At 49.3% G+C, this 14,374-nt stretch overlaps 1 protein-coding gene across 1 annotated transcript in view; it reads right to left on the reverse strand.

The window, feature by feature from the left end:
• Positions 1 to 1,973: 1,973 nt before the first annotated feature.
• LOC127205174 (uncharacterized) overlaps positions 1,974 to 14,374 on the reverse strand; it is a 44,798-nt gene continuing 32,397 nt past the window's right edge. The window contains exons 4-9 of the mRNA XM_051164356.1: positions 12,132 to 12,215; positions 10,935 to 11,041; positions 9,324 to 9,453; positions 6,056 to 6,252; positions 2,668 to 2,824; positions 1,974 to 2,057 (exon numbers count right to left, since the gene is read on the reverse strand). Coding sequence (XP_051020313.1) covers positions 1,995 to 2,057; positions 2,668 to 2,824; positions 6,056 to 6,252; positions 9,324 to 9,453; positions 10,935 to 11,041; positions 12,132 to 12,215 — 738 coding nt within the window. The 3' untranslated portion in view covers positions 1,974 to 1,994. The remainder of the gene's footprint in view (positions 2,058 to 2,667; positions 2,825 to 6,055; positions 6,253 to 9,323; positions 9,454 to 10,934; positions 11,042 to 12,131; positions 12,216 to 14,374) is intronic.

Here is a 14,374-nt window from a genome sequence, read left to right on the forward strand (position 1 = left end):
TGTGTGTGTGTGTGTGTGTGTGTGTGTGTGTGAGACTGGCCAGACATGCCCTATCTCCTGGTGCTGGAGATACAGGTGGTTGTAAACTGGGGACTCCGTAGGTTCTAGGAACCAAAGTTGAGTCCTCTGCAAAAGCAAGCATACTTGGAAGCACTGAGCCGTGCCTACAGCCCAGTAGATAAAACTTTAAAGAGACTCCACTAGCTCCTTGTGACTCTACTGAGTCTCCTGCCTCAGTCTCAGAAGGCCCAGAGGACAGAAGACAGCCCCACATTCAGAGCAGGTGGCTGGCTTGGAATTGGCCATGCAGACCAGGGAGAAAGAATGTTAATAGGAAAAGGGGGACCTGTTTAGACATAGCTCCTTGAGCCAATTCTATTCTGCATTGTCAGGGTACCATCGGTCCAGCCCAATAGCCAACACCAAACAACATGTGGATCCATAGAGGTGGCAGGATCCAGCAGAAACCGCAAGGCTCCCCCAAATCGCCACGAGTACGTGGAAGCGGCCAGAATCAGCCGGAGTACACCAAGAAGTTCTCTGGACCATTTCTCTCTGCAGAGTGAAGACCAGTGAAGCAGTCCGCGGTGTGGCAATGCAAAGAGCCTGTCCCCAGGCTTCTTTTTATTACTCCTTCCCACTATCATGCACCCTCATGTGTCTGTGCCCAGAAAAATATCACGTGACCTCTCACAAGATAGCTTTCAGCATAATACCATGTAACACAACCGAGTTTTCAAAAAACCCAGAAACTTCCACTTCACAGTATTATTATTGTTGTTGCCATTATTATTATTATTATTATTATTATTAATTATTATTATTACTATTACTACTACTACTACTGTGCTGGGGATTGAACCCAGGGACTTGAGCACACAGGTGGCTGGCTTGGAATTGGCCACAGGTCAAGCGCTCTCCACTGGGCCACATCCCCAGCTGATGCTATCACTTTTACTAATGTTTGTGATTCTTTAGGGTCCCTAAATCTGAGGGTTGGTTGATATTTTCCACCCGCTCTGGAAATCCGTTCCTCACGGGTACTGTGCCTCCCACAGCTTCCCCACCATTGCTGGCCGGCACTTTGTCTCTCAGCTACACATCTGACCAGGTCTTTGGCCTAGCTAGTTCATGCACTCTGTCTTCAGGTACACCTATCCAACCGCCCGTCGGATACTGCTTCCACTAACTGTGGTTTTGTTTTGTTTTTACCTCATAAAGCTCATTTCATTTCATCAAACATCCTTGATCATGCCCATGCCTCCTGACCCTTACTCATAATTTGAAATATTTTTAAAAAATATTTATTTATTTATTATTATGCATACAATGTTCTGCCTGCATGTACACCTGTAGGCCAGAAGAGGGCATCAGATTACATTACAAGTGGTTGTGAGCCACCATGTGGTTGCTGGGAATTGAACTCAGTACCTTTGGAAGAGCAGGCGGTGCTCTTAACCCCTGAGCCATCTCTCCAGCCCCTTGAAATATTTTTTAAAAATAATTTTTTGGTTTTTTTGGTTTTTTTTTTTTTTTAATGGTTTTTTGAGACAGGGTTTCTCTGTGTAGCCTTGACTGTCCCGGACTCACTTTGCGCCACCACGCCCGGCTTAAAAATAATTTTTAAGACACAAAACAGCACATTTTATTTAAGATGCTGCAAGCAGGGCACCAGGCAGAGGGACCAGAACTGAAGAGGCACCAGCTGAAGCCTTGTTTTTAAATCTGCTCACCATGCCCACCGTGCCCACCATGCCCACCGTGCCCACCGTGTTGCCCGTGTTTGACCATCTCCTTCATCTGAGCGCACTGTTCTAAGTTCCGTATGATGATGTCATCTCAAGTGAGAGACTGATTGCTGTGTCATGCCAGGTGCCTCATGTCAGGCATGCACAGCTCTACTGGATGCCAACCTCACTGCTTATCGTAATGCTGAACTAAAGAAAAAGGAAGTTGTCGTTTCCTGTTTGGATATTTTTTTTTTCATCTAGTAGTCATAGAAAATCTTTTTCTTCATCAACATAGTTTACCCAGTATCGACTTGGTGTCTTAACCTCCTACAATGAATAAAAGAAAAAATAACACACTTATATGAACTCTTTCCTTGTTTGTAAGATAGATAGCTCTGAGGGGGGTACTATACACTCTCTCTCTCTCTCTCTCTCTCTCTCTCTCTCTCTCTCTCTCTCTCTCTCTTTCTTTCCTTCTTTCTTTCTTCCCCCCGCCCCCAAGACAGGGTTTCTCTGTGTAGCCTTGGCTGTCCTAGACTCACTTTGTAGACCAGACTGGCCTTGAACTCACAGAGATCCATCTGCCTCTGCCTCTCTGAGTGCTAGGATTACAGGTGTGTGCCACCACGTCTGGCTATGCACTAACTTTCTTAACACTCACTCACACGTGGTTGTTTGCTCCAGCTCACCAGGAAATTAGAAGGCTTTTCGTTCCTCTCCGGTGTCCACCGTTATCCCAACACCTCCCATCCTTCAGCTCTGGGCTGCTGGCCCTTCTAACCTCCAGCCGGGAAGTCCTCAGAAATCTCACACCTGCTGGCATCCTGCTCTGCCACACCTTCCATCCTTCCCTCATCTCCTGCTCTCAACTGTCCTTTGATGTCATGAAGAACCACACCCTCCACCCAGCACAGGCAGAGAGAAAACAGGAGCCTACCACCACTGGATGGGTCTGGATCACATGTTCCAGGGTTAGGGGTACTGCAGGTCTGAGGCCTGTGGTCACCCCAGTGGGAGCAGGCTTGGCCCTCACATGCTCTGTGGTCATCTGGGCAGGAGCAAGTGTGCCCCTCACATGCTCTGAAAGCTTGCTCCTAAAGAGAGAAAGAAAGGAGAGATTCTCTGACAGACAGCATTCAGACTGTTTTCTACACACAAACACAAAATGGAGTTATAACACCAGTGCAGATTTTTTTCCTGCAAATAAGTTTTTTTCTTTCACTTCATCCATCTTTATGAAATTAACCTTTTTTTGGATCATAGACTTCTTCAATATAATTTATTTTTTTAATGTAATGTGTATGACTGCTTTGCCTGTGTACCTTATGAATACAGTGCCCATATCAGAAGAGGGCATTGGATCCTTGAGAACTAGAGCTATAAGCAGTTCTGAGCTGCCCTGTGGGTGCTAGGAACTGAACCTGGGGTGCTATGGAGCCATATCTCCAGCCCTGTCAATATTGTTAAATATCTATATCTATATAGGTATAGATAAATAGATGATAGATGACAGACAGATAGATAAACGATAGATAGATGATTGATAGAAAGATAGAAAGATAGAGATATGGAAAGAGAGGGAGAGAAAGAGTCCTCTATCCAAAACAATGTTATCCATAATCACACATGGTGTATTTTAGGGGAATTTCATCTCCCTGAGGCAACGAGGCATAAACCTCTCACTCCCACACCTGGGCTCCAAGCACTGCTTTCCTGGTGAGTAGCGCATATATCAGCCATGGCCTCTCCAGCGTCTTCGTGAATGACTGGAATCCGTGAGGATATTTTAGCACAAGCTGGAAGTGACCATGAACAAAACCACAGGACCAGTCTCTATGATTCTGAAACAAATTAGATAAAGTTTGTCTTGGTGTCCCTTACTCAACACCACTGTCTTGGCAGATGCCTTCAGAGCCAAAGATGCTAAGACCACGCCTGTTTCCAGACCCTTGTTCCAATCCTCAACAACAGTCCTTATCGGAGAAATGGAAGCAAACAGCAAATAGCCAGGGCATGTGTGTGCAAGTGTGCAAGTGTCTGTGTGTGAAAGAGGATGAGCATGTGTACATCTCTATGCATCTGTTTGTGTGTGAAAATGTGTGCATATGCACATCTGTGTGTGTCTATGTGTGTGTGCATATGCACATCTGTGTGTGTATGTGAAACTGTATGCATGTGCACATCTCTGTGTGTCTGTGTGCATTTCTGCATGTGTCTGTGTGCCTGGAGAGTGTGTATGTGTGTGTATGTGTATGCATGTCTGTATTTGTCTGTCTGTTATATGTTTGTTTGTGTGTCTGTGTGAATGTTTGTGTATGTATCTGTGTGTATCTACATGTATCTCTGTGTGTGTGTGTGTGTGTGTGTGTGTGTGTGTGTGTGAGTGAAATTATCAGGTGTCATTAAACTTGCATGAAAATCCCAAAGAAATAAGAGAATGTCCCCTGCTGGTTGTGTTGACTTAAACTTAATGTCACTTTGTGCAGGTGGCACCCCAGGGTCACCTGGGGAAGAATGCTAGAGGAGGTTTGCTAGCAAATTCAGGCCGCTGAGTCAAACGGCTCTGGGCCTGCCTGGCCTCAGCCGCAGTGCTGCAAAAGAACCCACAAGAATGGCATCTGTGTCACTTTGGAGGACAGACATCCGGATGGCTCCAGAATGGAGCTGGGCCTCACCCGTCAGCTCCCGCTTGGTGCCAGGGCCTTGGCAGCATTTGTGGCGCTCCTGAAATCACCTGGCCAGGAAGCTGCATTCATTTAGTTTTTAGATTTGTTTTATGTGTATGAATGTTTTGCCAGCGTGTATGTGTACTACATGGGTGCTTCGTGGCCCCAGGGGTCAGAAGAGGCCATCTGACACTCTGGAGCTAGAGATACGGATACTTGTGAGTGTTGGAAGTCAAACTTGGTTCATCTGCAAGTGTAAGTGCTCTTAACCATCTCTCCATCCCCACCAGGCTGCTTCTTAAGGATAAGAGGGCACATGATTGCTTCACTCTAGGGTGCGAGGTGCTTTGCTGAAATGCCCGTTCTCTCCATTGCACTCATTCTAGAAAGCATTCCAGATAGAAAAGCAGATGTTTATTACCAAATCACCACGGCACCAGAGGGAGGACTCTGGTGGATGCCCCTGCTTTACCAAGCCTCACCAAGCTGGAGTGCAGCCCGAGTGGCTGTCCACAGAACCACATTGCCTGGCATCAGAGGGCATCAGGGGCCAGGCTGAGAGCCTTCTTGTTAGAGGCAGGCTCACAGAACACAGGAAGCACTTGGTGAGGCCGCACTCACTCAGTGATTGACCATAAGCCTGAGGTTCCTTGTGGCTTGCCGTCTTACACACAAGTGTTCACACCTAGGGAGGACCTAACGGGACAAGCACGGAGTTAGCGCTAACCGGGCGTGAGCTGTGAGGCCGAGCCGACAGCCTGCACATTTCTCCCTCATGAGATTACTGGGTAGGGACTGGTCACGAGCCGCAGCTGATACATGAATGGACAGAACATTCACAGGGCTGGTGTCACAGGTGAGTATGGAGAACACCTCGTTCATATCCCTGAACTGAGACCTCCAACAGCTCAAGGAGCAGGAGTCACCACGTACAGAGCGACGAAACACACTGAGCTTCATTGAGATGTGCCCACTTGTGCCAACATGCAATACTAGCCATGCCAGTCAGCCTCACGCTGGAGAACAGAGATGCGCAGCAGAGAGACTGCAGGCTTGGGGTATAGCTCAGTGGCACAGCATTTGTCTGACATGTGCGAGATTCTAGGTTCAAGTCAGGCATGGTGGCACATATCTTTAATCCCAGCACCTGGGTAGACAGAGGCAGGTGGAGTTCTGTGAGTTCCAGGCCAGCATGGTCTACAAAGGGAGTTCAGGACAGTCAAGGAGACATAAGGAAACCCTGTCTCTAGTCAAACACAAGCAAACAAACTCCTAGGTTCAACACCTAACACTGCTAATTAACTAATTATTTTTTTTCAAGACGAGTGTGTCCCTATGTAGCACTGACTGTCCTAGAACTCAATCTGTAGACCAAGATGACCCTAAAAAACTAACTAAAAGAATATCACAGGGGGGGGGGGGGGCTACTGGAGAGATGGCTCAGTGGTTAAGAGCACTGGCTGCTCTTCCAGAGGTCCTGAGTTCAATTCCCAGCACCCACATGGTTGCTCACAAACATCTGTATTATGACCTCATGTCCTCTTCTGGTGTGCATGAAGACAGTGTACTCACATATCACAGGGTGTCTCACATGAGACACAAGCCCCCCGCCCACTGAGCCATCTCCCTGGCCCTGTTGTCATTGCTCTGATAACTCACATGCCACTCAGGGTCCCTTGGTGTCTTCCTGTCTTCAGGCGCCAACTTGTCTGTGGACTTCCTGGGCTCTGGCACTTCAGGAACCGGAGGGCAGGCGGCACTCGAGGCTGCTGGCCAGGGTCCAGGGAGTTCCTGAGCCCTGTTTCTCTGGGTGGAGCAGCTGCCTGTGCCTGTCTACTTGGGACCATGTAATCCACCTTCCAAAGGAAAGACACATTCATTTTGCTGTTGTCATTCAGAACATGAGAAATGGGTTTTAAAGCAGAATTGGGGAGTAGCAAGTAATGAGCATTAAGATATATATTCATATTTTTTTCTTCGAGACAGAGTTTCTCTGTGTTAGCCTTGACTTTCCTGGACTTGCTTTATAGACCAGGCTGGCCTCGGACTCACAGCAATCCACCTGCCTCTGCCTCCCAAGTGCTGGGATTAAAGGTATGTGCCACCACCGGCCACCTTATATTCATATTTTAAATGTTTCACTGTCTAGTATATGGCATTTTAGAAAGCCATACTTTATCACCAACCACCACCACTTGACCAGGCTGGCCTCGAACTCACATCAATTCATCTGCCTCTGCCTCCCTGAGTGCTGGGGTTACAAGCATGTGCTACCATGCCCGGCTTCTTTGTCCTGTTCTTAAGGTGAGCTTGATAATTTTCATGAGACAGAGTCCTCAGGTAGCCCAGGCTGGCCTCAAACTCACTGTGTAGCTAGGGATGATTCTGAACTCTTGATGTCCCTGCTAAGATTACAGGTATGTGGCACCATGCCGTGCCACCATGCCGTGCCACCATGCCGTGCCACCATGCCATGATGCTGTGGTTTTGAGCACAAGGTTTCCTGCATGCTAGGCAAGCATTCTATTAACTCAGCTCCACCTCCAGCCCTAGCATAAGAGTTCACCTCACTACGACTCAATGGACCTTTCTGTCCCTGGCCACCACTTCACAGAGACCCTGATTTGAATGGCAGCCAGGAGAAAGTGTCCGTCCCATCCCAGGTCCCTCTGCACCTCCCAAATCTATGTCCAAGGAGGATGGACGGGCGCTTTTGGTGCTGCCCCTGGGCTCACGGAACACTGACCAGGCCTCCAGCCCCGCGCTCGGTGTGCATGCCTGCAAAGCGGCCATCTCTCTCCAGCAGTCTGCCCGGGTGGCACCAAACAGAGAAAAGCAAACACAGAAGAAGCTGTCAGGCTCAGCACCCCTTGAGTACACAGAGGCTACAGTCACAAGCCCTCCATGTCCTTGGGCTGGATGTCCCTGGCTGGGTCGTCCTGCAGGAGACCACAGTGATGGGACAGCTCTCAAGCAGCCCTGCTCTTATGCTAGGCAAGTGGCCTGAGCTTCAGAGAAGACTCTTCCTGGGTGTTAAAAATGAATTCTGGTTTTAAAACTGGCCTGCTCCCAACAGCTGAAGAGCACACTGCACTGGAGGGAAGGCTCCTAGAGCAGGCTAGGGGGAGAGAGTGCCATCTGAGCAGTGCTGTCTGAGGGATGGTTGACTGTACTCTCTGATGGACCCTCCTAGCTCCTCTGGGCCTGGTTTCAGCTCTGCAGAGAGTGACAGACATGGGCTGTCTCCTATTATAAAGATATTCTCTCTTTGTCTCTCTGTCTCTCTCACATACACACACACTTCTGATCATGAAGGAAAGGTATGCCTGACACTCAGTGTGCTTCACCTGTGTGCTTCGAGCATTTGGGACACTGTGTGTGGGTGTGGGTGTGGGGGGGGATGTGCATGCACATGTGTGTGTATACATCTGTATACATATGCATGGTAGAGAATTTTTCTTTTTTCTTTTTGTTTGTTTGTTTATTTTCAAGACAGGGTGTCTCTGTGTAGCCTTGGCTGTCCTGGACTCCCTTTATAGACCAGGCTGGCCTTGAACTCACTGAGCTCCGCCTGGTTCTGCCTCCCATGTGCTGGGATTACAGGCGTGCACCACTGCGTCTGGCTAAGAATTTCTTTAATATCTCTGGCTAGCCCCAGAAACCAGGGGACCCTGACTAAAGCTTGGCTTTGTCCCAGGTTAATCACTCTGTTGTGTGGACTCAAGAGCGTCCCTCTATTAGCAGTTCCCCGGGGGCCTCTTACTGTGTTCTCACACCAGCTCTGTGACAACATAGGGCTACTGAACTGAGGCTGTTTGTCTGTCTGTTTGCCTTTTAAGACAAGGTCTCACCCTATGGCCCCAGCTGGCCTAGTACTAACTATGTAGACCAAGTTGGCCTCAAACTCACAGAGCTCTGCCGCTTTCTGCTTCTGTGGGATTAAAGGTGTGTGTGGTGTCCTGCTAAGTCCTGGGGCTGTTTTTGGGGTAACAGGCTCTAGAACCAATAAATCCTATGGCTGAGGAGTGGGGCCTTAGACAAGGCCTATGGATGCTTGCTGTTGCCTCCCAGGCTGCTCTCGGTGTGTCACAACACCTGAGGCAGTGAAGTGGGCCACCCACGCCCAAGGGACTCAGCTGAGCTCACAGCACAGCTGGGGTTCTCGGGGCCAATCTGCAGGGTCACCAGGGAGCAAGCCAGCCTGGGCTGGATTCTTCTGAGCTGGGACAGGACAAGTGACATTTGTCTTTGTACACAGGATACAGCAAACACCAAGGTAGAAGCAAACAGTCTTTTATCAGTTGGGAACAGCTGTTTGACAAACTGCTTTCCTTGGGGAAGGCCAGCCTGTGGGAGGATGCGCTAATTAGGACCCTGGGGCCTTCTTTGAGGAAACCCCAGCTGGAGGATGCAACTTAAGGAAGGAGTCCCATACTCCCCAAGCGCTCTGTGTGCACCAGGGGTGGGTCCGAGAAGGCTGTCACACAAGTCTTCCTAGAGACCAAAGCCAGCCTCAGAAGGTGGCCATCTCCCATTTCCGGGAGAGCAAGCCAGGGAGGGAAGGACAGATGCAATGCATAGGGACTAGGCAGGCCACGCTCAAAGTAAAGCCATGACAGGCAGCAGACAGCGACTTCCTAGAAGGCTTTTTTCCCTCAGTGGGGTACCCTGAGTCACCCCCATTCTCAGGAATTCCCCAATCTTTATGTCCCTATGTGCTCAGTGTAAGAAAATATAGACTGTAGTGCTAACTTCAGACAGAAGGAAAGAAACGGAGGATTTTTTTTTTTTTAAACTTAGGCTTCTGTCTTTTTAAACCTAAAACTTACCAAAGTAATAAAAGTAATTTACACCGCCAGGGTGTGTGAAGTAAATCCTGCACAGGACTGTGCTGTGCATCGCTCCGTGCCCTTGAAGGGCCTTCTACGTCTTGTGCAGTGAGCCTTAAGTTGAATATCCGTCCTGAAGTGGCTGCCTGTCCTAGATCGGCTTCACCACCAGGACCGGCTGTTTCCGTGATTATGCGGATAGGCTTAAAAAAGAGTAAGCTGAAGGCGCTGAAAGACCGTCACAGGGAAAGGACGGCAGTGGGCGGAGCCTGATCCCAAGCGCTGGGGCTCACCCCGAGGGAGCTTTACGGGTGGGCCCGGTTGCATTCCGGGCCCAGACAGGCAGCCACTGCCGTTCCCCCCTCCCCACCCCACCCCCCAATTCCAGCTGATTAAAGGAGACCAGAGAACAACTTACCTTAAATTGCAACAACAAAGGCTCGCCTCCTCTATTGAATCAAAACAACTGGGCTGCCCGATTCAAATGCTAATAGCGGGGCCAGAATTAGTCCCTAAATGAGGGAAACACTCCCCCTCAACACCACCCACCACCCCACAAATGACAGGCAAGCTGCTTCTTTGCCACCAGAATCTGTAGACTTCTCCCAGGTGGATGCTCTGTTAAAAGCTTCGTGGGAAACACCCTAGTGGAGGAAAAGCAGATTTCCCAGAGGAGGATGGGAGGGGAGGCCTCCATCCGCACAAGCCTCTGTCTGGAAAAGAACTTGGTCCCCTGTTGGGCCACCTCCCACGCTGCAAACCCAGAGCATTTAACAGATTGGATGAGTCTCTGAACGCCTTGAGGAAGAAGACTACATCCCTAATTCCTCCCAGTTTCTGATGACCTTTCATCTGTGGACTCAGAGTTCTCAGCTCTCTAGAACCCAAACTCCCTATCTGTCCTGGATGCCTGCACACCTGCATGCCCCATCTTGAGCTCACAGGGCAGGCCAGAGTCAGCCTCAGGCGGTCCAAGTTCAACTCCTCTGTGGCAACCTCGGGCCAGGTCCTAGACCCGAGGTTCACTGTGTGGTTGGTCAGTTTGTGGGGAGCGAGGGCAGTGCTCACGTCTCCAGGCTGTTGTAGGAGACCACCTACAACACGAGCCGAGGCTGTTCTCTGCCATCGGTGCAGTGTGTTTGTGGGCTTCTCCCCCACCCCACCCCCACCCCCACCACTCAGCACCGTGGTCACTAGAGAGTGGTGCACAGGGGCCATGCTGGTGCACAGCGACGTCTGCTTCCATTCTACTAAGAAGTGCTCATTGCTGAGTAGAGGCCCCAATCCCCAGCCTGAGGAGATGATGAGCATCCCCCCCCCCCCACTTCACACCTCACATCTGTCTTTTCCTTCCCATAATCCTTCCCAGCCTCCTCGGAGCCCTCAACCCTGTCTTACACTACACAAGGCCTGAAGGCTGTTTAGTAGTAACAATTCCTTAGTGTCTATGTTTTTTTAAAAAAATGTTAAAGTGTCTGTGAGGAGACATCAGCTCAGTGGGCCTACCTTGGTGGGGGGGGGGCGGTGTGTGAGCAGCGAGCGAGGGAGGGAGGGAAGGAGCGGATGGAAGGGGAGGGGAGGGAAAAATCAAACCTAAGAATGCAGGTTTACATCCTACCCTAGCCTTTGGGAAGCTGAGACAGTGGGATTTTGAGTTTGGGCTTCAGAGGGAAGCCCCAAGACCCTGTCTCAGGGCGAGGTGACCTTACCTTCTGGAGAATTCCATGTTTGCAAGGGAGGTGGAATACATCCGATTCAACCGACTAAGATAGAGCTTGCCTCGGGAATCCGTCTTTGTCTTACACATCGTCTTGCTCTGTAAGACGCACTCCACTGTGAACACATCTTTTATGCTCAAAACCCACCTTGTAACTAGAATCCCTCAAGCGTGGGGACACATGCCCCTCTGTGCCACTGTGCTAGAGACTGTCGCAGATTGGGAAGCATGCCACATGCCGCTGCCCTGTCTCTCACGGCGGTTAGGCGGTAACACTCGCTGTGTCTTGTTCTGGTTTATAGCGGCTGTGGTGCGTGGATATTTCCCCCTCGCCTGCCTCCTCGGCCTCACCTTCTGCAGGTGTGATGTCAGAGCTTCCTCTGTACTAACTAACACAAAGGATAGCACCAAGAACTAGAGGGCTGGAGGGCTGAGAGAGCCTGCACCATGCCAACACTCGGAAGAACAATGGTTAATGGTAGTAGCCAGCGCACTCTTTGGGATACTATTTTAAAAACCTAAACATATTGTTCTGAATTGTACCCCTCTTTTAAAAACTAGGAAAAGTATATTTATCTAAATATTTGCTTTTTTTTTTTCAATGCTGGGCATCAAATCCAGGGTTTCAGGCATGCTAAACCTAGACTCAAACACTGGGCGACATTCCCATGCCAGAAATTGCTTAAACGGGGCTGGAGAGATGGCTCAGCGGTTAAGAGTACTGGCAGCTCTTCCAGAGATCCTGATTTAAATTCCCAGCAACCACATGGTGGCTTACAACCATCTATAATGAGGTCTGGTGTCCTCTTCTGGCACGCAAGTGTACATGCAGGCAAAGCATTTGTATACATTAGATAGAAATTTAAAGAAAGAAAGAGAAAGAATTGCTTAAACAACAACAAAAATTATATACAACTAAATTGCAAAGGACAGACTGCTGGGTGGGAGGATGGTCCACAAGAGGGCGCTAGAGCTAGAAATGAAAAGAGCATGAAGCTGAGAGGAAGGAAGGGTTGAGGGCATGGCTCAGCTGGGGAGAGCATGCCAGCTCCCATGCGTGCGGAAAGAACCCGTTTTTTACATCTACTCAGTCCTCGCTGAGACCTCGCCCATTTGTTAGGGCGAAGTTGTTCTAAAGATCCCGACAGGGTCACCCAACCCAAGATGAGGCAGAGTTCCGCACACTTACCTCCTGGGGGCCTCGCTGCAACCTCCGGGCAGCTTCCCGTTGTTGGCACCTTTTCCTCCATTCCGTGAGTCGAGAGAGCAGACTCTTGGAAGAAAGCAAGAGAAGTCTTCTTACAAAGTGTCCTCCTACGAGCCCTTCCCATCAAGACAGGCTGCCATCCCCTGGACCCCTTCACCTCTGTCACCTCAGGAGGGTGAGATGGCTAGGCCCCTGCCTCAGGCTGGAGAGAGACCAGCAGTCAGGAACATCAGAAAGGAAGTGAGATGAAGGGAGTGAGAAATGAGCGATGGAGGGAGAGACTCCATGTGTCAGGGCGGAGGCTAGGAACGAGAGAAGCAACAGGACAGGGCTGAGTGCATTTAAATACTTTCATGTGTCTTGAATTAGCTCATTTCTCTTTTTTCTTTCTTTCCTTTTTTTTTTTTTTTTTTTAAGATTTATTTTTTTATTATGTATATAGTGCTCTGCTTGCATGTACTACTGCAAGCCAGAAGAGAGCGCCATATCACATTACAGATGGTTATAAGCCACCATGTGGTTGCTGGGAATTGAACTCAGGCGGCACTCTTAACCACTGAGCCATCTCTCCAGCCCTTGGATTTTTCAAGACAGGTTTCTCTGTGTGGTCCTAGCTGTCCTGGACTCACTCTATAGACCAGGCTGGCCTCGAACTCACAGAGATCTGCCTGCCTCTGCCTCCCAAGTGCTGGGATTAAAGATGTGCACCACTACCCCTGGCTAATGGGTAATTAGCTCATTTCACCTGCAGAAGAAAGACTGGTTATCAAATTTATGAGTAAACACAATTCATACCAAGAACCCAAACAAGAGCTGGGGAGATGGCTCAGTGGGTTAAGGAGCTACCTGCTTCAGGCTCATGGCCTTAGTTCACACTGGGGCCCATATAAAAAGGTTGTATTTGGTGGTCCACATGTTGGGGGTGCATATTTGTAATTCCCAGCATGCCTCAGGAAAATAGTAGGTAGAGACAGGAAGACAGACAGCTGTGGTCCACAAAACCTGAACTACACAGCACAAGGGAGAAAGGCAAAACCTGACAGTTTCCCCCTTCCTCCACTTGCACTCTGTGGCAAGTGCACAAGTGTGCATGAGCTTGCACACACACACACACACACACACATACACACACACACACACAGAGCCCAGAATGCACCCATGCGATAACCAAGACGCAAAAGCAAATCCTCTCCCACCAATTGCACTTGAGCAAACAAGCAACTGTGGAGAAACACACGTGCACACATCCACGGTTAAAACAAACAAAAAGAACACCCTAGCAAACTAGAAACCCGCCAGCTGCCCCTGACATAAGGAGCCAAAATAAATCTTTTCTCCCTTTAGTTGCTTTAGCCAGGTTATCTTATCACAGGGACAGGGAGCTGGTCTACACTGGGAGTGGGAGTGTGTGTGTGTGTGTGTGTGTGTGTGTGTGTGTGTGTGTGTGTGTGTGTAACAGAAGGGAAGCCCCAGGCTTTTGGCTTGCAGATCACTTACTTTCTGCTTCTGTATTTGATTCTTCCAGCACTCCATCCCTGGCCTCATTTGGCATCGGGTGAGCCAGGGACTGGGGCGCTCAGTGACTACACAACCCGTCAGGTACTCAGGTACGCACACTACCCTCACAGGTTCCTAATGTTAGCAGAACCCCAGAGGCAAATTCTGTTGTTTTGTTTCAAGCTCTTGCCCTCCAGCCCTGTACTCTCTCTCGGTTCTCTCCCTCCCTCCCTCCCTGCCTCCCTCCCTCCCTCCCTCTCTCTCTCTCTCCTCTCAACCTAACTCCCCCTCTTCTGGGACATTTCATGATAAAAAATAACAAAAAAACCTAAACTTCTGGAATTCTTTTATAAATAGAAAAACATTGCAAACAGAGCGGAAAGAAAAGACGTTCGGCCAGAGACTAAAAATCCAGCTATGAAATTAAGAGGAGAAATTCAACATCACAATTTTCAGTTCACTTTGTTACCACCCACCCAGCCTTCTGAGTTCAGGGAGGCCAAACACGGAGAAAGCTGGTGGGAAGCAGACAAGAAGAAAGCCCTGCCGTATCTTCAGAGTTTACACTTTGAATCCAGGCTGGTCTCTGCACACCAGGCCTGTACATTCAGAGCGCATGGGTCCGTGTTCCCAGAGCTCCTGTGACTCCAAAAGCCATTCAGGGCCCTGTCAAACCTTGAGGACATACTTTGGGGACGGAAATGCACCCTTCCTTGTAAAGTTTAGCT

The sequence above is a fragment of the Acomys russatus genome, chromosome 21 (genome assembly GCF_903995435.1).
Source record: "Acomys russatus chromosome 21, mAcoRus1.1, whole genome shotgun sequence".
NCBI classification, from domain to species: Eukaryota; Metazoa; Chordata; class Mammalia; order Rodentia; family Muridae; genus Acomys; species Acomys russatus.